Here is a 20,257-nt window from a genome sequence, read left to right on the forward strand (position 1 = left end):
ATTTGTAGAATTTGTAGAATTTGTAGAATTTGTAGAATTTGTAGAATTTGTAGAATTTGTAGAATTTGTAGAATTTGTAGAATTTGTAGAATTTGTAGAATTTGTAGAATTTGTAGAATTTGTAGAATTTGTAGAATTTGTAGAATTTGTAGAATTTGTAGAATTTGTAGAATTTGTAGAATTTGTAGAATTTGTAGAATTTGTAGAATATGTAGTATTTGTAGAATTTGTAGAATTTGTAGAATTTATGGAATTGGTAGAATTTGAAGAATTTGTAGAATTAGTAGAATTTGTAGAGTTTGTAGAATTTGAAAAATTTGTAGAATTTGCAGAATTTTTAGAATTTTTAGATTTTTTAGAATTTGTAGAATTTGTAGAATTTGTAGAATTTGTAGAATTTGTAAAATTTGTAGAATTTGTAAAATTTTTAGAATTTTTAGAATTTTAAGAATTTGTAAAATTTGTAGAATTTGTAGAATTTGTAGAATTTGTAGAATTTGTAGATGTTGGGGCCGAGCCTTCCTGCCCAACACAGAAATTGTTAACGAGGAGATCGCTGGGTCGGTTCCTGTGGTCCTGTTCCTCGTCCGGGTCGTAAATCCTTCGGAGTACTTGATTGGTCACTTCTTGGGGTTGTCCGAGGCTCTAGTCTGACCGTAGAGCCAGTAAAACGCACATGTAACACTTAACACGTATATTTCGTCTTAATCGCACTATATTTACAGTAGTTCTAAGTTAGTCGTAGTTATTATGATTCCCAGTATCCGACTGGTGCGCGGAACGCGCGGAGGCACCCGAGGCCTCGATACCCGACCATGGTTCGGTTTGTACTCATCCTGACCTATCCCAAAGATCTGATAATTAGCCTAAAGTGTCGTAAATTGCGTAACAAGAGTTATCTCAGAGAAGTGATCGCCTCTCCCTGAGAGAGATCAATCCCTGGGCCCGTGGGATGTTTGTTCTGGTCAAGTTATCGTTTGCCTGTCCTACTCTAACCTACAGTGAGGCTCCCGAGCTCCCGAACAGTAGAATTTGTAGAATTTGTAGAATTTGTAGAATTTGTAGAATTTGTAGAATTTGTAGAATTTGTAGAATTTGTAGAATTTGTAGAATTTGTAGAATTTGTAGAATTTGTAGAATTTATAGAATTTGTAAAATTTGTAGAATTTTTAGAATTTTTAGAATTTGTAAAATTTGTAGAATTTGTAGAATTTGTAGAATTTGTAGAATTTGTAGAATTTGTAGAGTTTATAGAATTTGTAGAATTTGTAGAGTTTGTAGAATTTGAAGAATTTGTAGAGTTTTTAAAATATTTGGGTAATTCTCCGCCAACTCACACAGCAGTTGCCCCGACCCCTCTTCGATTTGCGTGAAACTTTGTCCTAAGGGGTAACTTTTGTCCCTGATCACGAAACCGAGGTCCGTTTTTGATATCTCGTGACGGAGGGCGGTACGACCTTCCATTTTGAACATGCGAAAAAGAGGTGTTTTCAACAATTTGCAGCCTGAAACGGTGATGAGATAGAAATTTGGTGTCAAAGGACTTTTGTGTAAAATTAGACGCCCGATTTGATGGCATACTCAGAATTCCGAAAAAACGTATTTTTCATCGAAAAAAACACTAAAAAAGTTTTAAAAATTCTCCCATTTTCCGTTACTCGACTGTACAAAATTTTGGAACATGTCATTTTATGGGAAATTTAATGTACTTTTCGAATCTACATTGACCCAGAAGGGTTATTTTTTCATTTAGAACAAAATTTTTCATTTTAAAATTTCGTGTTTTTTCTAACTTTGCAGGGTTATTTTTTAGAGTGTAACAATATTCTACAAAGTTGTAGAGCAGACAATTACAAAAAATTTGATATACAGACATAAGGGGTTTACTTATAAACATCACGAGTTATCGCGATTTTACGAAAAAAAGTTTTGAAAAAGTTGGTCGTCATCGATCATGGCCATTCATGGTCACCCGCGACAGACACGGACGACGAAACAAAGAGAAACGCAAAAAGTAACTTTTTCAAAACTTTTTTTCGTAAAATCGCGATAACTCGTGATGTTTATAAGCAAACCCCTTATGTCTATATATCAAATTTTTGTAATTGTCTGCTCTACAACTTTGTAGAATATTGTTACACTCTAAAAATAACCCTGCAAAGTTAGAAAACACGAAATTTTAAAATGAAAAATTTTGTTCTAAATGAAAAATGACCCTTCTGGGACAATGTAGATTCGAAAAGTACATTAAATTTCCCATAAAATGACATGGTCCAAAAATTTTACAGTCGAGTAACGGAAAATGGGAGAATTTTAAAACTTTTTAGTGTTTTTCGATGAAAATACGTTTATTCGGAATTCTGAGTACGCCATCAAATCGGGCGTCTAATTTACATAAAAGTCCCTTTGACACCAAATTTCTATCTCATCACCGTTTCAGGCTGCAAATTGTTGAAAAACACTTTTTCGCATGTTCAAAATGGAAGGGGTCGTACCGCCCTCCGTCACGAGATATCAAAAACGGACCTCGGTTTCGTGATCAGGGACAAAAGTTACCCCTTAGGACAAAGTTTCACGCAAATCGAAGAGGGGTCGGGGCAACTTTTCCCGATTTCGTGTGAGTTGGTAGAGAATTACCCATTTAGAATTTGTAGAATTTGTAGAATTTGTAGAATTTGTAGAATTTGAAGAATTTGTAGAATTTGTAGAATTTGTAGAATTTGTAGAATTTGTAGAATTTGTAGAATTTGTAGAATATGTAGTATTTGCAGAATTTGTAGAATTTATGGAATTGGTAGAATTTGAAGAATTTATAGAATCTGTAGAATTTATAGAATTTGTAGAATTTGTAGAGTTTGTAGAATTTGAAGAATTTGTAGAATTTGTAGAATTTGTAGAATTTGTAGAATTTGTAGAATTTGTAGAATTTGTAGAATTTGTAGAATTTGTAGAATTTGTAGAATTTGTAGTATTTGTAGAATTTGTAGAATTTATAGAATTTGTAGAATTTGTAGAATTTGTAGAATTTGTAGAATTTGTAGAATTTGTAGAATTTGTAGAATTTGTAGAATTTGTAGAATTTGTAGAATTTGTAGAATTTGTAGAATTTGTAGAATATGTAGTATTTGTAGAATATGTAGTATTTGTAGAATTTGTAGAATTTATGGAATTGGTAGAATTTGAAGAATTTATAGAATCTGTAGAATTTATAGAATTTGTAGAATTTGTAGAGTTTGTAGAATTTGAAGAATTTGTAGAATTTGTAGAATTTGTAGAATTTGTAGAATTTGTAGAATTTGTAGAATTTGTAGAATTTGTAGAATTTGTAGAATTTGTAGAATTTGTAGAATTTGTAGTATTTGTAGAATTTGTAGAATTTATAGAATTTGTAGAATTTGTAGAATTTGTAGAATTTGTAGAATTTGTAGAATTTGTAGAATTTGTAGAATTTGTAGAATTTGTAGAATTTGTAGAATTTGTAGAATTTGTAGAATTTTTAGAATTTGTAGAATATGTAGTATTTGTAGAATATGTAGTATTTGTAGAATTTGTAGAATTTATAGAATTGGTAGAATTTGAAGAATTTGTAGAGTTTTTAAAATTTTTAGAATTTGTAGAATTTGTAGAATATGTAGTATTTGTAGAATTTGTAGAATTTATAGAATTTGTAGAATTGGTAGAATTTGTAGAATTTGTAGAATTTGTAGAATTTGTAGATTTTGTAGAATTTGTAGAAAAAAGGTTTTAGTTCGAATCCCGGGGTGGATGGAAGCTTAGGTGTAAAATGGGGTTTGCAATTGCCTCAACAATCAAGCCTTCGGACACCTAGTTTCGAGTAGGAATCTCGCATTTCGATTTTTTTTGAATTTCTTGAATTTCTTGAATTTCCTGAATTTGATAATTATTTGACTGATTCTAACAGTAAGCAATTCACCGTTAAACAACACAACTTTTACCAAAAATTATCCTCAAGAGTGTGAGAGCAATCAACCACATGGCCACTCCCAACTCTGTTGGCAGTCTCAAACGCAGCGTGAGTCAATGGGTCAAAAGTTCCCCATAATTGGCCCAAAAGGAAAACTTTCTCTCCCTCAAGATGAGTTGTTCGATGGTGGAGGTGGAGCCCGGAAAAGTTTTCTGTTTTTCTTTTCGCTTGTCACGTGATTTCCTCCCTTCTTATTTCCGAACATTGTTGTTTCGACGGAACTTTTTCCCACACATCGCTGCGAATATCATGAACGACGAGTAAATTGAATCAAACTACGGTAATAATTTTCCGATGATTGGCCATGAATTCGGAATGTGTGTGTCCTCGTAACTGTCCCCAGCAAATATTGCTATCTATTTTGAGGGCACGCAAAAAATAAGCAAACTTTCCCCATCAACATCATCATCACCCTCGCATCGATTGGTTCTCAATGGACAGGAAAAGTGGGGCCCCCAAAATGTTGGAAAACTGTCGATGCCCACACCCCACACGGAACAATAATGGTCAAACGGCTTGCCGGCGCTGGGCGGATGAAAGTTTTCCGAGGAAATTTTCCCTTTTTTGCACAGTAAAAAAGTAAGTTTGATAAATGAACTAGTTTTTGATGAGCAATTATCTACAAAATAAAAATAAAATTTCGATTTTTTGAGTAAAAATTACAATTATATCTTCGAACTGTGCATAGAGGAAGATAACAGAAGAAATGGCATTGGAATTGCGACAAATGAGCCCATAATGAGGGTTTTCTGATGCAAGTTTCGGCAGGACATGTGCACGAGTTATCCCAATTTTGGGAAGTGATATTGTCGTACGCTCTTGTTCTCGAAAGATTGTCTCCAAATCCTGTGAATTGGGGTTGGAAAAGTTTTATTCTAGTTTCGCAAATTACCCACTTGAACCGAAAACTTTCAATGTTGAGTAAAAGTTTTACCTTTTCAATTTCATCCACCCGCAAAGAGCTTTAAGTTTGCCACAATTTAGTCTCGTTGCGTTATGAATCATTTATCGAACCGGGTGTGGGACGGAACATCAAACTCAATTACCGCGGAAAAATATTTGTTCCAACTGAAAAATAAATGAAGCGTTGGATTCTCACCGGAATTGAGTTATTATTTACATTGGCGACAAAGTTAAAAATAACTTTTACTCCAACACCGCAATTCAAACGAAGCTGTTTTTGAACAACAAAGAATTGTAGAGCTTCATCATTTTTTTTTTGCAGGCATAGCTGACAAAACGCCCGTGACAGCTCACCACACTGGTGCTCACCCGAAAGTGCTCTAGAAGAAAGAAGAAGTTTTTTTGGTCCAATTTCTGGTTTTCACTGCGCTTCATTTCAACCCCGACAGTGAGGCCGTCAATCATGCAAAGTTAAAGTGGAGCACACATTTTTGTCTGGAATTGTAGGGGAATTCTACAAAGAATTAGCAATTTTTTAACCAAATAAGCAATCGATTTGGTGTCTTCGAAAAAGTTATAATTATAAAAAAAATATTGAAATTAAAAAAAATATTTCAGCTTTCACACGGTAAATTGGATTGCGCAAAATAATCGAAAAATCTCATTCTTAGATATTTTTACGATGACAAAAAAAACCTCTTATGAGCTATGGCACAAGTTGGTCATTATTCATTTGGCAGTGTTGCCAATTATTCGAAAAAATCAGAATTTTTGACCCCAAATCAATCAGAAAACCATTTGGTTTTTGTTATGGACAGCTGCCGAGTTATATGAAAACTTGTATGAATGATCTTAACTATTAAAAAATCACAAGAAGTACACACAAAATTTCATCCAAATAGAAATAATCGTTTTCCATAATGGTTAGGAATTGCACCAAAATTGGCACTTCCACAGCCTTTGCTGATTTTTTTTATTCATTATTTTGTAAATTAGTTAAGTATACAATTTAAGCAAAAAAACGTCATTTTAAATACATCGAATTATGTATTAAATTATTAAACAAATATCAAACATGTATTGAAAAATTAACTATTATTTGAAATTCTTTATACAAAAGTATATATAATACTAAACTAAGATTTTGACAAAAATAAACGATATTTCGAGCGGTGAAATTTCTCCAATAATCATTTTTACTACGTTCAAAAACAAAAATCGTTGAAAGCGTTAACACTCAAACGCTCGGGTAGTCATTTGACCCCTATTTTTTTTTCTTAAAAATCTCATAAATTTTGGTACAATGGATCAATTTGGATGCTTCCGGATGCAAAAGATCCAGATTTGTTTATATTTTTAACTGTCAGATGGGGGACAAATATGGTCCACTTTTACCGGAGATATTCCTATGCAGGATGATGTATTTGTTCCGACGCGGCGCAACAAATATCATCGCGGAAGGGGTTGGGATAGAAAGTGGAGCGGCGACCGTAGCGAAGTTAGCTTCGGTGCAGATGACATCTGCACGAAGAAACGTCGTACAGAAGGACGAGAGAAAAGTTTGTTTACAAACAGAAGAAAGGGAATGTTCGGGATCGAGTGATCAAATAAGAAGGTGCAATCTGTGGGTGAATTACCAGCGAAAAGCGTGGTGATTAATTGGAATTATTTTCCTGTGCGTGCAACTGATGTTGTAAGTTGGAGGGAAATTAAGAAATATTTAAAACTAATCCTAAAATAACTATAACTAGGTGGTCCGCGGGTGTGAACCTGTCGCGTAATCTGTTGCTGTGCTAAGTGGTTCAGGTTGAGGTTATCAGTACCTGCTCAAATCTCGGCGTTGCGTTCTCCTTAGAAGATTGTTGAATTAAAGGGTCAAACTAGGGTGACCGATGTGAGTAGCAACACAATCTAAAATTTGTACTTAAGACTAATAAACGTATTTAGCTTTTAGCATTCCTTACACTTAAAAATCAACGGCGTTAAATTGCTGGAAAGAGCCCGAAATTCGTCTCAACAGTATTAGAACAGGTTTGCCCAACATCCGGCCCGCGGGCCGGATCCGGCCCGTGAAGCCATTTCATCCGGCCCACGACGGCTTTTCAAAATAGTTCTATGACCGGCCCTTCATAAAATATTTAATAAATAAATAGAGCGTCTAAATAAAAAAAATATCTTGAGATCAATTTTGTAAATATTATAACAAAACATTTATTTGTATATTTTGCTTTTGACATACAATGTTGCTAATTCAACGTTTGTTAGGATTATGTCTTTGTATTTTTTGAAATGATTTTATTTTACATCTAAACATATTTTATTCAGAGCAACTTTTCAATTTAATCATATTGAAAATAAAGATCGATGCTAATATTAAAAAAAAAACAATCTAAAGAAGTTAAGAAATCAGATAGCATTATTTCATAATCTTCATCAAAATTCGTTTTAATAATTTTTATATTGTCTCGTTGATTTTTCTAGCTTGAATAAAAACTTGCAACGACGAAATTTTGATATTTTTTTTAAAGTTAATGATGGCAGGGAATTCAATTTCAATCGACAAAAACAATTACAATACAGATTTGTGTAATTACAAGACAAAATTTAGACGTTCAACAACCTTCTAGAAGAGCAAACAATTCCAAAAATGAACCACCCTAATTTTGAACTAGGCCAAAAGTTGCCCCTTTTCATTTGCAACAACTCTTCCCAAGACACCAACCACTAGATGTCAAATTTGTTTGTGTTTGTTGTTTGTTGTTTGTTGTTTGTTGTTTGTTGTTTGTTGTTTGTTGTTTGTTGTTTGTTGTTTGTTGTTTGTTGTTTGTTGTTTGTTGTTTGTTGTTTGTTGTTTGTTGTTTGTTGTTTGTTGTTTGTTGTTTGTTGTTTGTTGTTTGTTGTTTGTTGTTTGTTGTTTGTTGTTTGTTGTTTGTTGTTTGTTGTTTGTTGTTTGTTGTTTGTTGTTTGTTGTTTGTTGTTTGTTGTTTGTTGTTTGTTGTTTGTTGTTTGTTGTTTGTTGTTTGTTGTTTGTTGTTTGTTGTTTGTTGTTTGTTGTTTGTTGTTTGTTGTTTGTTGTTTGTTGTTTGTTGTTTGTTGTTTGTTGTTTGTTGTTTGTTGTTTGTTGTTTGTTGTTTGTTGTTTGTTGTTTGTTGTTTGTTGTTTGTTGTTTGTTGTTTGTTGTTTGTTGTTTGTTGTTTGTTGTTTGTTGTTTGTTGTTTGTTGTTTGTTGTTTGTTGTTTGTTGTTTGTTGTTTGTTGTTTGTTGTTTGTTGTTTGTTGTTTGTTGTTTGTTGTTTGTTGTTTGTTGTTTGTTGTTTGTTGTTTGTTGTTTGTTGTTTGTTGTTTGTTGTTTGTTGTTTGTTGTTTGTTGTTTGTTGTTTGTTGTTTGTTGTTTGTTGTTTGTTGTTTGTTGTTTGTTGTTTGTTGTTTGTTGTTTGTTGTTTGTTGTTTGTTGTTTGTTGTTTGTTGTTTGTTGTTTGTTGTTTGTTGTTTGTTGTTTGTTGTTTGTTGTTTGTTGTTTGTTGTTTGTTGTTTGTTGTTTGTTGTTTGTTGTTTGTTGTTTGTTGTTTGTAGAAAAGGCTCTTTTTTAAAACAAAATTGAAACCCAATATTAAAAAAAAATGTTGGCAGGCATTCGCAGCCCAAAAGAAGGAATTTCAATTAAACAGAATGTTATGTGGAACGAAATGTGAACAATTCCGCAAATGCAACAACTTCATCCAAAAACCCAATTAAACCCTCAAACTCACACATACACTTTCACTCGTTGCACACCACTTTCCAGAGTGATGAATTTCTCACTGCCCCGAACGAACATTCCACACGCGATTAAATTCCTCGTGGGACTTTTCGACGAACTGGAAGTTGGGCCAAAAGTTTTCCCCCCAAAACATCAACCGATAAACGCAACCAAAGCTGCCAAAACCAAACTGCGCGGTAGACATCGTAATTAAAAACAACGGCAAATTTAATCCCTGGCTACAAATGTAGGCTTTTCCTGTCGTGTTGCAAGTTGCACTTTTTCACATTTCCAAACTCCCATCAAACTGAACAGAACAACGAAAAATAATAAAATGAAATACAGACACCGGAGTGATAAATGGCTGAAAAAGCTTTTTCATGGACTAGGACCAGGTTGGGATGGTGGAAACCTTTTTTTCCTTTGCCCCAGAACAGTCTGTAGTCGGTGGTGGGTCGTAATTAAATTAAACGCTTCTCGGGGTAAAGTTGGCAGAACTAGAGCTCATGAACCCTACTGCTGGTTCGGCTGATACTACTGCAGCTGCAGGATGATATTTCCAGTTTGCTGATGTGGAAGGAATTTCGAGTTGGAATTTTTGCAGCAAGTTGCAGGATTCATCCATGTTTCAAAGTATGGTTTCAAAGTAACAACATTATATGAATATGAAAAAAATCCAAAAATTACAGTGTCTGTAAAACATAGCGATAAAAAAAAATCAATACCAAAACTGCTTCAAATTTCAAAGCCTTGAAGAAACCAATCAATTGCTTGGCAGCTGTTGCCCGTCCATCAAACCATTTTTTTTCAGTCCATTTTCATTTCACCCGATGACGGTGCCAGGAAACGCCATTGATCAAATCAAGCTTTCCAGCGAAAAATCTCAACCCAGCGAACAGTAAAACAAAAAAAACTTTTCCTCTTTGATGGCTTTAAACAACACAAACAGCAACAACAAAGCGAGGGGTTAAAATGCCAAACAAAAACCTTCTGACCGGTGCCAGCGAGAATCATGTAATAAAATAAAAAATCTGAACTCGACTTTTCCTCATCTTTTACTCCATTTCATTCCACTTTTCAATGTGATGATGGGTAGGAAAAAAAAAGTCAAGCAGGAAAAAAACCTTCAGACTTTTCCCCACCGGGATACATTTCATTTTGAGACACCCCCAGCTTCGTCATTCTCGGTCGAAAAGCAAAAAATCTGTAAATAAAAAGACCTTTTTCCTTGATGTCTGGCCAGCTGCTGCTCCGGCTGCTGTGTTGGTGGAATTGAACGACTGGTGCTGCGAGCAGTAGGGTGATAAGCGGAAAATGTTATGAAATCATCCAAACGTCCTTTTCTGTAATTTGTACGATTTGATCCTTTAATAATTTGAGTAGTAAGGAATTGTTTTTGTTTAAAGCTCTAAAGCAATTTTTTTGTGAGAAATTTTTAAAAATCGAAAAAGTGCAAATATTTCGCTAAAATCAAACTTTAGGTGGCTATATCTTGAAAACGGAGTCCTTTGTCAAAAAATCTGTAAAGTACTTTTCGATTGCAAATTCAATTTTGCTTTAAAAAATAATGTCAAACTTGTTTTTGCATGAAACTTCGATTTTTTTTACAAAAATAACTATTTTTTCAAAAATTCATAACTCGGCGGCAGATTTTTTGACCATGTTTCTCTATGGCTCAAAAGTTGCGGAATTTTGTCCCCTAAAACATATCAAAAATCTCGAAAATCAATTAATACGTATTTTGGGAAATTGAGTATTAGTGCAAGAAAATTGATTAAAAAATCTGCACATTTTTTTCCGTGTACATATATTTTTCTCAATAGTCCTCAACAATACCTACAACTTTGCCGAAGACATCAATATGATCAGAAAATTCACTCAAAAGTTACAGCTGTTTGAATATTTACATACCATTTTTGTATGGACAGCAGCCAAAATTGTATGGAGACTTGTATGAGTGAACCAATAACACAAAATATCTTATTTGGTCATAGGGAAGGCCCCCACAAAGTTTGAGCCAAATCAAAAAAAAATCCATTTCCGGTTTTGGTAGCGAATTGCTCATAGGTCCTTATAAAAAAAACTCTGGATTTTTACAATAATTTAATAAAAATAAATAAATTTGGATTCATAAAACATTTTTCACTGGGTAATATAAAAGTTTAAATTACAAGCAATAGTTTTAACAGTTGAATGCAAAAAGTGTTTTTAAATGCATTTTACACTAGTTCAATTGTTTTGCAATCATGAGTTATCAAGGAATATAAAATAGTAGTTTATGCAACAAGTTGCAAAAAGAAGATTTTTTCAGCACGTGTCGTACATTTATCCAACGAGGTTCACCGAGTTGGATAAATACGACAAGTGCTGAAAAAATCAAGGTTTGCAACGAGTTCCATACATTTTTTTGCATTTCTGAAAAACACCCATTGAGTGAAATTATAAGTCGAATATTCATGTATTTTGTCAATAAATCGTTTAAATCATTTTTTTTTTTTGAAAAGTGTTACTTTTCAAAACTAGTGCTGAAAAGTTCAACTTTTCAGCATCCATTTCAGTGCTGAAAAGTAGAACTTTTCAGCATTTGTTTTGAAATGTGTTTCTATTCGATTTTGTTATTTTTAGTAGATAAAAGTAGGCTTTTTCGTCACGCGAGAATGACAGGAAAAGTAGTAAGTTTCAAGACGGAATTGCAAAAATACTTTTTGTGATACAAAACATCAAAAGTTTTGAAAAATTCAGAAGATGTTTTAACTATCCCAAACATGCTTAAAGATGATTCTTAATGCTGATTTATGCATTTTAAATCGATTTCAACTGATTGCACTTAAATTTTTATGGAATTTTTTAAGTTTTTTGAAAAAATATTTTTTTGCCCTATAGTTTTTCTGGCGAATATTTAAGGGGCACAAAAGACAAAAACTTTAAATAAAATTTGTACCAGCCCAAGTTACAGTTTTAAAAACGTTTACTCAATTTTTAAATAATATTTTATCACAAAAACTCGATTGTGCCTGTGTTTTCCAAATGCAATCAAAAAATCAAAAAAGTTCAAAAAAGTTTTTTTATTTTTAAATATAGTTTAAATCTTGGTCTATTTTTGAAAAAAAAAATGCAATCGTTCCTTTGAGAAAATACTATACAATTTGCTTTTTTGGATTTCGCTGATTGCTTGAAAAAAATTAAAATTTCCAGAAAATATGAATTATGTTATAACCAATTGAATCCAAAAAATATGCTTAAATTGAAGATATTACTGTTCACAACGATAACGCTTAAACAGAAAGCATCCCACTTGACAGCTCGTTTTATAGGGATTATAGTTAATCCAACGTAAAAAGTTATCTTGCATTTTTTTTTGCGTAAGGCCAAACCCTCCCCGCCCCTTCAAAATTGGTCCAAAAAATCACGAGACAAAAATATCTCAAAAACACCAAAGTTGTACTTATGAGACTTATCAACTGAAAACAATCTAAAATGCATTTTTTTTTATTTTGCATTGATTATCATATTTTACATTATTGGGTTATTATGAATGGTTGTTATTTGGAATAGGGTCCTAAAGCCCTAACTTTTTTTTTTATTTTAATGCAAAAGATGGATCGATGGATCAACTATGGTCCCTTTGAAACAAGCTGTCAAGTAGGACCTTTTCTGTCAAGAAGGACCACGAGGTTAATTTTTCAAAATTGATTTAAAAATCCATTTTAAACTCTTTGTGGTCGTACAAAGAGTCTTTGCACTCAGAAAAATAAGCTTTATCGCAGCAAACAATAATATCAGCAATCTAAGATTCATTTTAAGACCCAATTGTTGTGAAATTCCGATGTACAGCACCACAAACTTTTTTTTCTCAAAAAAAAAAAAATGTTCCGCCAATATTTAGATATTTTGGAAACTGACTAACTAAAATCGTTTATATCTGGAAAGTTACAAAAATTAAAACAAGTTCAAGGAAAAAAGCAGAAGTTTCTTCAAATTTCATTACATGGTCGATCTTTGGTAATTCTTCACTATTTCCGTAAAAGAACAATGATTTCGTGTACGAAAAGCCGATTTACGAATCCAAGCAAGCAAAACAACATTACCAACGACACAAAAATTATGTTCCCCCCAAGTGGTGGGGGCGATTCCTGATTCTGGCGTGCGTGACGAGATAAATTGGGACGACCGACGACGACGACGACGACGACGGGTGACTTGGTAAGGCCAAACTCGCCCTTCTCCGAATTCCGGTCCAACTGAGAGATGTGGTATCTGGGGATGTTTTTCCGCTTCCTGAACGGTTTGACCCGGCCGATTTCCCGGGGCCCGATCTGCGATGAAGCGCGTCACCGAAGACACGACGCATGTAATGGTCTGCAATTCATAATCCGCAAATAATGAAAAGAAGCAAAAAAGGAGAAATCTTCCAAAAAAAGGCAAACATCAAACTGGCAAGCTTCAGACATAAAAAGCTTTCGAGGGGAAGAAAAAAAAGAAAGGCATTCCGGCTTCTTTTATTTAACGTTAGTGGGATTTTCCTTCGAAGAAAGCTCAGCCCCCCGGATTTCCACCAAGCTTTCGTCACGTGTTGCTGCTGCTGCGAACCCTTTTTCTTTTATTTGGACGCCGTTTGATCTTTGTCAACATCCCGTGAGAGGGGCCAACATGACAAGGCAAGAAGTTTTTTTTTTCTATCGTGCCCCAATCTAATCTATTGAAGAAGAAAAGAGATTTCGGGGATCGTCATCATGGGATTGAACCCCCACCCGAAAAAGGTTAAATGTTTTGTCGGAAAGATATGATGTTTTTTCCTCTTTTTGACTGTGAATAAAAATCTTCTAAGAATAGCCAAAATGTCGTGTCTTTTTATATTCTTTAACATTATCAAAATTGAATTCTTTCAAATAAACAAATTTGAGGAATATTACATCATAAAATTAGTCCACTATTTGAACTCAAACTGCCAGCGTTCACTTTTCAATGATCCCTCTTGTTTTCGCTCAGGTTTGCAAATACTTGAAACCGGAATGGTCAAATTTGGCAGAATGCTGCACTTGACTCGGTCCTTGATGATGTTGGTTATGGTGGGTGGCCTCAAGGACCTAGTTGTGCACTTTTGTTTTCTAAATTGAAAGATACTCAAAAGTGGATGGCTGAGTGGTGGTAGTCTGGAATTAATTGTACCTTTCAAAGCTTAATGAATGGCAGGAATGGGTACAGTTGAACTGCTCTTGAAAACTATTTCTGCATTTTTTTCGTACATTTTTATAAAGCTTTTTGAAGATTTAAAGATTTGAAGATTTGAAGATTTGAAGATTTGAAGATTTGAAGATTTGAAGATTTGAAGATTTGAAGATTTGAAGATTTGAAGATTTGAAGATTTGAAGATTTGAAGATTTGAAGATTTGAAGATTTGAAGATTTGAAGATTTGAAGATTTGAAGATTTGAAGATTTGAAGATTTGAAGATTTGAAGATTTGAAGATTTGAAGATTTGAAGATTTGAAGATTTGAAGATTTGAAGATTTGAAGATTTGAAGATTTGAAGATTTGAAGATTTGAAGATTTGAAGATTTGAAGATTTGAAGATTTGAAGATTTGAAGATTTGAAGATTTGAAGATTTGAAGATTTGAAGATTTGAAGATTTGAAGATTTGAAGATTTGGAGATTTGAAGATTTGAAGATTTGAAGATTTGAAGATTTGAAGATTTGAAGATTTGAAGATTTGAAGATTTGAAGATTTGAAGATTTGAAGATTTGAAGATTTGAAGATTTGAAGATTTGAAGATTTGAAGATTTGAAGATTTGAAGATTTGAAGATTTGAAGATTTGAAGATTTGAAGATTTGAAGATTTGAAGATTTGAAGATTTGAAGATTTGAAGATTTGAAGATTTGAAGATTTGAAGATTTGAAGATTTGAAGATTTGAAGATTTGAAGATTTGAAGATTTGAAGATTTGAAGATTTGAAGATTTGAAGATTTGAAGATTTGAAGATTTGAAGATTTGAAGATTTGAAGATTTGAAGATTTGAAGATTTGAAGATTTGAAGATTTGAAGATTTGAAGATTTGAAGATTTGAAGATTTGAAGATTTGAAGATTTGAAGATTTGAAGATTTGAAGATTTGAAGATTTGAAGATTTGAAAATTTGAAGATTTGAAGATTCGAAGATTGAAAGATATGAAGATTGAAAGATTTGATGATTTGAAAAACTTTAAAACTTTAACTTCTGAGTACATTTATCAATGCAAAGTCACTTCTAATTTCAATTTCATACGCATTCTAAACCCAACATCATACTGCCTGAATGTATACTATTAGAAAAGGTCTCCCTTTCTATAGGATACTGTTTGCATATTTACCATCGAAATGTGCTTCTTCGGCATTCTGCTGTTACTTCTGTTGCCTTCAGGACGCACTCTATTCAAACAGATTCCAAGTAATTGCTTCAGCATTATGCTTCCTTTTTGCTTTCCCATTCATTGCGAGAAATTATGCAAACAGATATTTAAATTATCTATTCTCCGTCCCTGGTCCATGTTCTCAAGCCCAAACCCAATATAAACATCCGATTCTCCCCTTGTGGCAAAATTGAATCGACTTTCCCTGACTCGACTAGAGCTTGTCGACAATGAAGTCTCGGTACAATATTGGCCCGAGGGCTCAAATTGACTGAAATACCCTTCGCACCGTACTGTTCTGCTGTTTGGCCAAAGGATCAACGAGCTCATCAATTTCCGCGACGTCGTGCAAGCACTCTCGGTAGAAAGCTTCCAAAAAGCTCCATTAAATATGCAGTCAATTGAAGGGAACAGGGGGGCAAACCCAACATGCTGGAAAATGATGACCGTAAAGAGTGAATCTTCGGCTTGAAAAGGGGCAAAATTCACACCTCCCAAAAAGATCCTTCCAGAATCATGTTGCCAAAAGCCAGATTTGGCAGGTCCGTCCCGATACGTGACTTGAAGTGGAACGTGCCGGAATTTAATTTCGGGGGACGACCACCCCTGCGTTCGGTGCAAAGTTCAGCTGGAGCTGCCAGTTGCCAAACCGACCGACTCCAAAAGCCAGGAAGGGACTAATTGAAAAGGTATTCGGGGCTCGTCCGTGCACGAGCGAACTGGGCTGAAATGGCCCACGAAGAAATTGGAAACCCAAAAAACGGAGGAAATTGGTCCGCCAGGGGTAAATAAACGAACAAAAACAAAAATGTGCGTGAAGCGGTTGACTAGAGAGGCCGGCTGGCCCAAACTTTGGTTGACAAGTTGGTAATTGAAACCGGATCCATGGAAGTTAATGAGAAGTGATTTTGTTTCAGTTGGAAAATTGTTGAGTCAGGCAGGTTTTTGTTACTTCTTATGTACATTTTTTAAATATTTCTCGGTGACGACGAATTCACGGGAATATTACATCTGGGAAGGGGTACATCTTATATGTCAGAAAAAAGGTGGAAATGTGTAATTTTACCACTTTTCTGGTGTAATGTCACTTTTTCAGTCTAAATTGAGGTAAGACTATATCATGAAAGAGGTAATATTCATCCTTCTAAAATAACAGCTTCCAAATTAACACAATTTTTTACTGTGTGGGTTCCCATAAGTCTCAATTCAAAATCAGCAATTTAAGTTAAGTACTTCAAAAGTTAAGCAAAAAAAACCCAAAAATACATTTTGACTAAGATCCAGAAGATTGTAAAATTGCTCTTTGAAACCCATTCCATTAGATCCTAATTTGAACTATACAAAGATCTTTAAAGTAGCTTGCAATGGTCCAATCATAAAAAAAAACAAATTTCAGCGACCTCAAATAAGTCAAATTCCAGTCATTGATTGCATGTTGCATATCCAAATGATTATTTTCCACACTTTATATTGACCCCCATCTTGGATTATCAGATAACTTTCGAATAGTTTTGGAGTCTTTTCAACTTTTCGATCCAAAAAAATCATAGGGGAAATATACCCATTTTAATCACACTAAGCCGTTCGACCAATTCTCATCACTTTTGCCGTTTCTGCTATTAATTCAACATTTTCAGATGTTTCAACAATGGAGAGTTGTTTGCTCACTTTTATTTGAGCTATTTATTACATTGGAACAGTCAAAAACACTTTATATAAGCTGTAATTCATGATCAAAGTGCTGTAATAGAATAGTAATAGAAATAGGCTGAGAAAGGGTATAGTTCCCCTAATTCGATTATCCAAAGAGATTTTTTTGCCAAAACTGGACTGTATTATTGTTTTTTAAACACAATTAAACAATCAATTCTAGAGTAAATTTTCAAAACAACCTATGAGTCATGGGTTTCCTATGCAGATAGTAACTTTTGAACATTTAATCAAGAATTAAAGTATTAAGTAACATTTTCTAAGTAAATCAATAATGGTTTTAACGGCTTTACAATCTCAACTCTGTTACAAAACAAGACAATTTGATTTAGATAAGCTGAGTTTACTGAGAGTTTACTTAAGAAAATACAGTCCAGACTTGATTATCCGAAGGCCTAGGAAAAATTTCACTTCGGATAATCGAATCACCAATTTTTTTTCGTTGTCTTATTTTTATGTTCGACTTTAAGTATAACCCATGAACTACTCTGGAATGGTTTAGAATTTTTAAATCCAAGATGGCGTCCAAAATGGCGGTGATCGCATATTGAAAAAATGCATGTTGAAAAGCAATCAAATATTCAAGGAGCGGCCGTGGCTGACTGGTTACGGTGTTCGCTTTGTAAGCAAATAGTTCTGGGTTCGATGCCCATCTGCTCCCAACGAGAAAGTTAAGAACACATAAATTTGAAATGATGAATATGAACGAAAAATCGAAGTCGCTCTAGGCGGGGTTCGATCCCTTGTCCTTTGGATTGAAGCAAAAATGCTAACCACTAGGCCATGACGACTTGGTGAGCGTGGACCGGAATTAGGAATACTGTTACAGAGAGCGAGTTGTAGCGCTATAACCACGGCAAATAGTGTCCAAACCTTCTTAGCATGGTGCTCCCAACGAATACAACCAAATCTTGGAGCGTATGGTGGTGTGTCCCCACGCTTCTTCCTCCCCTGTCGATTCAGAATTGTGTTGTTGTTCGAACACTCAGTGCTCAAACTCAACCCAATTACGAGTCATCTCTGCGATACGGCTTTACGCAGTAGGCCTGGCCGCTTTAACGCTTGTGATGTTTCAATGCATTCTAATGCAATGGCGCACTACAAATGTTAATAAATGACAAGAAGAGTGCTAGGCGTCATCTAACCTAAGGCACTCTCCAGGATCCCTTCGAAAGATTGGCTGCGCTAGGGTCTGATTAGATTAGATTAGATTAGAAAAGCAATCAAATATTCAAATTTGACTAAAATAGACTCGAGAACTCGATTTTGATGTTAGAAGTAATTGTCTGGAAAATTGATTCCCGTATTCGATTTTTGAAAATGTTGACGTTTAGTACACTTTTCAAAAAAATAGTTTCAGTAAATGATTTTTGTATTTTTGAGGGGAGTTGCTCCATCCTGCATTTTTCGTGAGTCTTTTTGTAATATTTTAGGCTATTTTCACAAAAAATTTGAACGAAAAAAAGTCGTGGGTTCAACTTAAAATTTGACTTTTAAACATAAAAATCCAAAAAATCTCCAGCGTGTTTTTTTTCTTTCAACGTATTTTCTTTTTTTTTTTTTGAAAGCCCGTCAAAATTTCTACAAGTTTGTCATTGACCAATTTTTGATACGATGCAACGGCTTCGAGATACATAAATATTTAAATTCCGAATAACAAAAATATTCAAAACACTTACGCCCTTCTCAAATTTCATTACTGAGTGAAACTAGCTATACGCAAAAATGGCTTACAAAAGCGTTAGATAACATGTCTACAAAGTTTCATAGAAATCGGAGGAGTCGAGAAAAACGTACCTAAAAATGTCCTGTTTTGGGCTGGAATTGCTCATGTATAAAAAAATCCACAAATTGACTTATTTTAAATTTTGATATATATTTTTTTTTTATTATCCGGATAAACTTTCTAACAAGATTGATCAAGATTGACTAACAAACAAGATTGACTAGAATCAAGATACTCCTTGAAATTTACACTCGTTCCACGCAAGTTCAGTTGAAAAAAAAAAATAAACCATAATTTTAATTTAAAACAGAAATGTTGCGTGTTACTTATTCCGGGCCCATTAAAAGTTGCTTTTATACCATGTTTTATAAATCATTTTCCCTTTTTACAATTAGCTGATTGCATTTGATATTCTTTTTTTCCATCCTGTAATACCCATCTCAAAAGCATATTTTCAAGCACTTTCCGTGGAAAAAGAAACCCCCCAAACTCACCCTTCAACTGCCGCCCCAGCTGATCGCAGGGACTCTTCTCCAGCACGCACATAATCTGCCGGCTGACGATGACCTGGTTGTTGAGCAGCCGGTTCAAATTCTGGGTATCGTTGGCCGCGACCTGTCCGCCACCGAGGACCAACACCATCACCGCCAGCGCGACCCCGACCGCCATCAATCTACAGCTACTGCTGGTGGACACTCGTGAAAACGTCGTGGAACTCATCTTCTTCCGTTGGAGGATTTTGATTGGCAGCACAGTGAACTGAATCCCACACACAAACACAAACACACACCACAATTGCTAAACTTGATGTTCTGGGAAGAACCGCCGACACAAGATCCACTGAACAGAAGAGTGCTCAAGGGTCGCCCACTTTAGCCGGACCACATTGAATTAAGAGCGTGATTATGTTGTTGATGGTATCGGATTCGAGATTTCCTTGGAACACCACACAAGACCGCACACACTTAAGAGCTCTTAAAGTTGAAGAACCGACTAGAGAGCGAACGCTGACCGGAAGTTGGCCAATTATGGTGACAACACTCGAGGGAATTAAGCCTGATATGTAGATTAAGATTCCCTTTCCTTAGGAACAACCGAACTCTCTGAACTGATGTGATATGTGGTTGTTAACGCACGACGACGACCTGTGTGTTTCACGTACTGAACTGTAACCGCCTTTATCCAATCTAGCAGAGCAGAGTGGAACCTTCTGAACCAGACGACGGTCGACACCGGACTGAGGTCCGTACTGACTGGTGCGATATGTTTTATGCTACCAAACATCAACCTAGCTGTAGAGTAGGGAGGCAATTCCGTCCTTTTTGGTCCTCACCATCGTCACAGAGAAAGCTTCCGCACGAATTGGGAGAGAAAGTTTCGTTCTCTCAGCACGCGCGAAGAGAGAATTATCAAAGAGTCCTTTGGAAATCACATGGTTGTGAAACACGTGGAATGAAGGAAAGGGCGCCAAAACAAAGCAAAGAGAGAGAGAGCTGAAGAAGGATCCTTGGCTTGAGGAGTGTGTTTTACCTACTTGTTTGAATCGGAGGATGCTTTTTTGTGTCTGTTTTGGTTGGAAAAGCTTTGCCAGAAAAGGGTGCTTCAAGTGGAGGGGTGTGAGTGCATGCCTTCTTCCGGTGTAAGCATGTTTTTGTTGTGATGGGAGTTGAAAGAGTGTTGAGAAAGAGTTGAGTTGATGCTTTAGGAACGGTATCAAGTATGATTATGAGCAGTAATTTAATTAGCTGGTGTGTTTAACACATTGTGCAATACTTTTTTAAGACCATGTGGATGAATACCTTACAGAA

The 20,257-nt window shown here is 34.8% G+C and overlaps 1 protein-coding gene across 1 annotated transcript in view; it reads right to left on the reverse strand.

Moving 5' to 3' along the window:
- The window catches only part of LOC6034348 (putative odorant-binding protein A10), a 61,080-nt gene extending 41,370 nt beyond the window's left edge, over window positions 1–19,710 (reverse strand). Inside the window, exon 1 of the mRNA XM_038255422.1 lies at window positions 18,944–19,710. Within this exon, the coding sequence (XP_038111350.1) occupies window positions 18,944–19,169 (226 nt within the window). The 5' untranslated portion in view covers window positions 19,170–19,710. The remainder of the gene's footprint in view (window positions 1–18,943) is intronic.
- Between the last annotated feature and the right edge of the window lie 547 nt (window positions 19,711–20,257).

The sequence above is a fragment of the Culex quinquefasciatus genome, chromosome 2 (genome assembly GCF_015732765.1).
Source record: "Culex quinquefasciatus strain JHB chromosome 2, VPISU_Cqui_1.0_pri_paternal, whole genome shotgun sequence".
In the NCBI taxonomy this organism is placed as follows: domain Eukaryota; kingdom Metazoa; phylum Arthropoda; class Insecta; order Diptera; family Culicidae; genus Culex; species Culex quinquefasciatus.